The sequence below is a fragment of the Opisthorchis viverrini genome (genome assembly GCF_000715545.1).
Source record: "Opisthorchis viverrini unplaced genomic scaffold opera_v5_56, whole genome shotgun sequence".
NCBI lineage: Eukaryota > Metazoa > Platyhelminthes > Trematoda > Opisthorchiida > Opisthorchiidae > Opisthorchis > Opisthorchis viverrini.
The window spans coordinates 1,030,606-1,037,509 of NW_008751713.1; the positions used below are offsets into that span (position 1 = coordinate 1,030,606).

The following is a 6,904-nucleotide window of genomic DNA, read 5'->3' on the forward strand; positions in this document are numbered from 1 at the left end:
GTTGCCGTACGTTGACTTCCGGTGGAAGTTAAGTTAATAGCGGTGCACAATAAGGAGTGAACAGAGTGCAAAGCATCTAGCAGCACACATTCCCACTCGGTAATGTCCCTTTGTTGGGTCTTCAATGCCAGAGTGATAGACTTCCAAAGAGTACCATTAAGCCGTTCGACTTGTCCGTTACCGCGCGGATTGTATGGGGTAGTTCGACTGGTTGCTACACCCCTGTCGTGAAGAAACGTTTGTACTTCACCTGACATGAAAGCTCCACCACGATCAGAATGGACGTATGAGGGCATTCCGAACAAAGAGAACAACTGATTAAAACACTTGATCACGGTGGATGAGGACACATCCGTACACGCGAAGGCGAATGGGAAACGGGAGTACTCGTCGATCATTGTTAGAAGGTATTTGTTGTGGGAGGTTGATGGAAGTGGGCCTTTAAAATCTATGCTGACGCGTTCAAACGGCTGTGTAGCTTTAATAATATTGCCAAAAGGGTGATTGTTGTATGGCTGTGAGACTTGGCCTATTCGAGCAGCGGACCTGAGACGTCTTCAGGTTTTCGACAATCGTTGTCTCAGAACCATAGCTCGTGTGGGTTGGTGTCAGCGAATCCGTAACGAGGCAGTTAGAAAGCGTGTTTTCGGTTGTGTAACGGGTACTTCCATTGAAGATTGTGTCCAGCACCAGAAGCTGCGTTTGTTGGGACATGTTTTACGCATGCCGAAGAGAGTATTGTTTTCCATGCCCAATTCGGAGTGGCGTAAACAGAGGGGTGGCCAACCCATGACCTGGCAGAGGAGTATGAAGGAGATCACGAGACGCTTGGGTGCTGTCGGTGCTACTCGCCTTGCAGGATGGGGACCGCGTGATCCTCACTTTGCCTGGTTGGAGAAACTACAAGATATGGCTGCCAACCGATGTCAGTGGCGTTCTTGTTGTCAGTTTCTATCCAGATTGCCTGAGTGAATGTCTGGAGGTGTAGGCACCTCGGAATGATTGTGTTAAGCTAGCACTAAGTCCCTCCCCCATCCACCTTTATTCTTTTCTTTACAATAAGGCTTTCAAATAAGTCATGGTTGTACGGCAGTGAAGCATCGGTGTTGAACACTGATGTCATGCTGTCGATGATGATGATGATGATGATACAGTCATGTTTGGCAGCAGCCCCAATTTTAGCCCCATGTTATCCTCAAATCCTTTGTCTAAGAGAAAGCTGATATCCCCGTGGGTTATTTCGCTCAAAACTCCAACCCATTCAGCCACTGTTACGCTTGTTTTTCATTATTAAATCTTAAGAAATCCATCACTGCAACGAGAAGCGCATGTCAATCTGAACATTTTCCCGACATTTCCCAACCTCCTCCTTCCAGAAACGTTGACCCGAATAAGTTCCTGTCGTGGCTTCATTTTTAGCCCATAAGGTTTTACGGATATTGACACATATGGATGGAAAACGGCTAATCTCTTCGCTACTGCAAGCGGGGGCCGAACAGGCGCCACCCGATTTCCATCACTTTAATTTTGCCCAAGAAGTTGTCACGTGAACTGGAGAACAATGCTCCAGTCGATGGCCTTCAATCGGGGTTCAGGTGCTTCACACAAGGCTTGTTCGCATGCCTCGCCCCTCTGTTCTTCGGCTCTTGGCACATTTAGCGAAAAAGAAACAAAACTTCCCGAGATCTGGAAACTTGATGTCCTCTCCAAACTACCTACGTAAAACCTACATCCAAAAACAATCACCTGGGTTGTAAAATCTTTGGAAAACCAATCATTTCAGGTGCTTTTTGACAGGGTGGCTTACAGGGCCTGAAGCATCCATACAAAGGTTCTTCCCACACCCTATTCTTGTATAACACGGATGATCTTTTCTTTATGTGGTTCCCCCTAGCATTCATGCTTTCGCCCAGTATGTTACTGTCCATCGCTAGTTGCCCCATCCGTCCTTGTGCTTTCCACTTTTCATCATATTCTGGACTACCTCGTAGAAGTAATCAGCCCGATGAACGATTACATGGAACGTATAAGCGATGCTACACTCATGTTTTTACATCCGTCAACACACCCGCCTCAGTTCTCCATAAGCCCTCCAACTTCTATCGGTCCTTCTCTCTTAATTGTTTTTGTTTGGAAATTTTCTGACTATCTCTCGTTTCAGTCATGTCACGCTGGTTGATACAGTTCCATCCCAGAAGGTGAACTTGCTTTTCCGCACCAAGAGTATTTTACCGTCCTCCAACTTTTGATTCTCCATAAATCTTAGATTCAACGTAACCTTGAGTAATGTTATGACGTTTGGATTAGGAGCTCTCTGCCCCTCTCTCAGTATTAGACAACGTTCAAAGAATGTCATTAATCTTAGTGTCACTCCATTTCATACTGAAATTCCCCAACTTCGTCACCATCCGACTTGCAACATCCCCCCTCAATTAATCGTTGTCATAATGGAAAATTCTCCTAAGAAGTTGTCTCAACCGTTTCCATCTCACCAACTTTAAATCACCGGAACCTTCCAACTACCCTTACTGAGCCATCATGCTACACTGACATCTTTGTCTCTTCCCCGGAATACAAAATTCCGGAAGAACAACCTCATCCGTGCGAGCTCGATGTTTCATTAGTTGCCCTGCAAGAAAGTCCATCCAATCAAAAGTACACATCTTGAGCCTAAAACTAGGTGTCTCGGTTGAGACAACGGGAATATATTTCCCGTGCTCGACAAACGGAACCTTCAGTACCGTCTGTCATGACTTGCAAACACTGACACTAAAGCAGCTCTCCAATGATCATACCACTGCAGCGACTGTTGCAGGTCGCTTCTGTTATGTCGTGTTGAGTTTTCAGCACCAACGTTGTACAAACACTTCACACAAATGCACCCTACACTAACCAACTACAACATTTCGCCTCACAAATTAGGGAGTACATGGAAGGTAAGACAGTTTATGTAGAGAAAAACCGTTTAGCTGTAACACCCTTCCGGTGCCCAGCTGCCATGCCACCCGAAAGAAACAAGAGGGTTGGGATACTGCCAGGTTGCCCAAGCCCAGACAGAGGTCGGGTTCGAACCACGGACCTTCTGGTCAAAAATCCCCGCTCTAACCACATGAGCCATTTCGCTCCCAGTTTATGCACGGGGTAGCACCAAGGGAAATACAGTCCAACAAGCCGAAAAACTCGTTGTCAGCAAGGCGTAGGGCCACATCGTACAACGTTGGGAAGCAAGCAAGCGAGAACATGGGTAGTTTATAAAGTTCTACCGCATATACCTGGTGTATACTTGCTGGACACCGTGAGCAAACTAACTAATTGGGGCGGCACGGTAACGACCAAAACATTCATTTGCACACACCGCGAAAACAAAGAAAAATGAACCCATTAAACAGAGCCCTACGGAATCACACAAATTCTGGTGAGGATATTGACGGCGGCGACGATACCGTTGAGGTAGTGAGCCAACCAGTTAACAAGGTTACTTCACGGACTTAATAATGTACGCAGGTGTTGATTTGGAGTAAAGAGTATACTGAAATATGGGTACATGTAAAAAGGAGGCCTAGATGTTTCAGTTAAATATACAGAAGGTCCATGAGGTATACAAGCTAAAACTCACTGCGACGTCCTGCTTTGGGGTCAAATCATTGCTTCCTGTCGTTTCGTCCACCAGGTCTTCCGGTGAGACCCAATTACTGGCTGATACATCAGAATGTTGGGCCAAAACTTTGGTAATGACGTTGTCGTCTTCAAGGCCTAGACGGCTGTTAAGCTCGTGCCGCTGAACTGAAAAAAATGTAACACGCAACAATATACTCCCGCGGAGAATGAGAATGATCATTCGCTTTACAGCGGGCAGGAAGAGAGGCAATAATCATCATCCGCTGCAAAAACGGTGTATGTGTTGTACAGTGGTTGCAGTTGCCACAGTTTTGTTTTACAATAATCTCGGGAGATAAAGGTGGATGACTACACTTCGGAGGTGGCAGCTGAGGTAACTGAAGTGTAAATCCAGGAGTGACACCGGATTTCACGTTCGTGAGATCGGGAGAAGCTATGTAGTGAAGGTAACAGCTTGGACACGTGCGCTCCACTGGGTGCACGACTGAACCATGTCCAAAAATGCCTCTAAACATGTCCAGTAGACACGCCGCTTATCACCAAATACCTACACACAAGCCGGGGAGAAGATTTATGGCACTTTATCGTATTCTTTCTAGGTCCACTAATGGTATTTTTTCCAATCAACGATTAACTCAAGTTCCTTATGTCCGTGGTCGAAACGCCGCCACACGAGACGAAGATATTTTGTTGATTCCTGGAGATCACCAAAAAAAGATGCGGTTACATTAAACAATAGTAGGGCGTCATTAGAACTTTAAAGGGATACGGAGTGTGTGGGACTTCCCAAGCCACATCCCGAACGGTTAGATGCTCTGTGGTTACGAACTCCCCCTCACAATGATAAATCGCAAAAACGACCTGTGGGAATGTCTGTGTATTACGCCCAGTGAATCCCTCGCTTCTCAGAAAAACTACGTCCTCTGGTTCATAACGACATCTCATTTAACAGAAAATGCATATGGGGAGTTTAAGTTCCCAGACAAGAATTGGAACATGCAACTCTCGTGACATTTGACTCCTGTCTTTCGCTATCATTAGAAACAAAGGCCACAGACGCTGCCAGCAACTGTGAACGAAAACGATCAGCAATCTGCTTTTACCTCTAGGAATTATCGGCGCAAGAAAGTACGGTGAGTTTTATGAGGAAGCTTATGCAGTTATCGTAGCCATACGAAGATATATCCATTAGCTTCTGGGTAAGTATTTTTAAATTGTTATGGACGAGCGACCCATCACCTTTGTGCACGATTTGAAGAGGAGTAGTAACATTAGGAATGAAAAATCCGAATGATGGAAAACTGCATTACCAGTAGGGAACGGCGACTTTGTTTACAGATCGGGAAGTCTGATAGGGGACAGTTTGTCGCACGTTCTGTTTTTCAGCTAGAGCTCCATATAGTAATTAAGGAAGTAACTAGCAAAACCTAGCAGGTCTCGTGCATCCTTCGAGTCGCACCGTAGCTACGCACCGAAAGGTACTTCAGAAGAACTTTTATTTAATGAATAGTCTTTTCGCAGAAATATGCATTAAGGCCCAGGGAGATATAGTGTTAATATAACATTACGAATATATTAGTCCCCTGGATACCTAGTGGCTGATGTATATGTGCGGTTCACATGTTGGTTTTCTCTATCCTGATGAGTCTTTATCCCTCGACGGATTATATACAGCAGACCCTACATACACGCCGACAAAGCAAATGAAGCTTGCTAAGCAACAGGCGTATGACAATGAAACTGAATATATTCCTACTATTACTACCGAGTGAAAATTGAGCTGCGAAACGATACAAAAAGCCAAAAATTGGAAGTTGAAGCACATTGTCACTCGATGCAATACTAGTTTGCTTCCCTAATCCGCCAACAGACGCGACCGCTACTCATGCAACTGGATAGCAAAATGTGGGACGAACATCCTCAAGACTGCTTCAAGGGAGCTTGCCCAGTCAAAATTTCAGGTGAAACCTGTGGATAAAACTGAATGAGTGGGAAGGATGCTTCATGTGCTTTGATCCCCGATATCCCAAATTTGACATGTTAGTAAGGCACGAAAAGGGTAACATCCCAGTAGCTTGAGTGCGACGCGGGCATTTTATTGGACGCATTAATTCACTTGCAGGAGAGAGCTTTAAGTGCGTATTCTGAAGAACTAGTCGAATTCGATGCATAATTCGAAGCTTACTTCCCTTCCATAAACTTCAACAACACATAAGCGTTGGAGATCGTAACATTGAGCAAATATAACAATCCACTTTCCACTCCCTATTAACATAATAGATCAGCATCGTCTCAAAAACAAGAACTTAGGTACAGGTCACGAAATTAACTGTCACCAAGCAATACTATAAAAAGGTAGCACAATATGATTAGTAGATGAGATGCTAATCACAATCAACGTACCTAGAAATGTTGAGGAAGCAGAGTTGTTATCGCTGAGTGCATCGGGCAGGAAAGTTACAGAATCTGAGGCAGGATTCGTTGAAGAATTCGCTGAGGGAGTGGACTGGGAACCTGACCTTGGCCTAGTATTTGGTCGCTCCAGTTCCCGGGCATCCATGCTGTACAGCCTAGCACCCTGAGCAAGCACCCGGTCCAAACGAAGGTCACGGAGGCTAAGGAAGCCATCTTTGTCAACCGCGGTGGTAGCACATTCAGGTTCATCAAGATCCACGGGAGACAATGGGTCCCAAGATGGAAGGTTGCGGACGATCGACCGAATCACATCAGCTGCGGACAACCGGGAAACCCAACTCCGACTTCTGAGAAGTGGAATAAGCTGGAAATAAAAAAAAATAATAAATAAATAAATAAATAAGTTTGCATGACCATTTAATGATACGATCGTTTCAGCTATGTAGTGAACTACATTTGGAGGGAGCGGGTATTGCGATCCTTGTTCGACCGATTATTGCAGCCTTGTACCAAGTGAACTGAGTTACAGCTTCCGTCAAGTCCCATCTAGCCCAAACACAACGTTATGACAAGAGAGTGGTCTCAATACTTATGAGCTGGAAGGACCTGGAAAACTGTAACTTTCCTGGTCGATTCCCAGAGGTTGACGCCCTGGCCTGTCTTGACCCTATAATTTCACCTAAAAGGTGTTAGTGCGTATTAGTGATCGCAAGGCTACAGGCCAACAGCACTCCGGATATCTTTGTTTAATAGTAATGAAGTGGATGCTATTTGAGAAGTGAGTGGAAATTAAGAGTTGCTTCACTAGAACTCTACGCTTTTTGGGGATATTGGAGGAGATAACCACGAGTGCGTTGGAGCCATTCACTTA

The 6,904-nt window shown here is 45.1% G+C and overlaps 1 protein-coding gene across 1 annotated transcript in view; it reads right to left on the reverse strand.

The window, feature by feature from the left end:
* Positions 1-6,399, reverse strand: part of T265_13336 (hypothetical protein) — a gene marked incomplete at both ends in the record, with an annotated part of 59,000 nt that extends 52,601 nt beyond the window's left edge. The window contains 2 exons of the mRNA XM_009168410.1: positions 3,617-3,783; positions 6,022-6,399. Coding sequence (XP_009166674.1) covers positions 3,617-3,783; positions 6,022-6,397 — 543 coding nt within the window. The remainder of the gene's footprint in view (positions 1-3,616; positions 3,784-6,021) is intronic.
* Between the last annotated feature and the right edge of the window lie 505 nt (positions 6,400-6,904).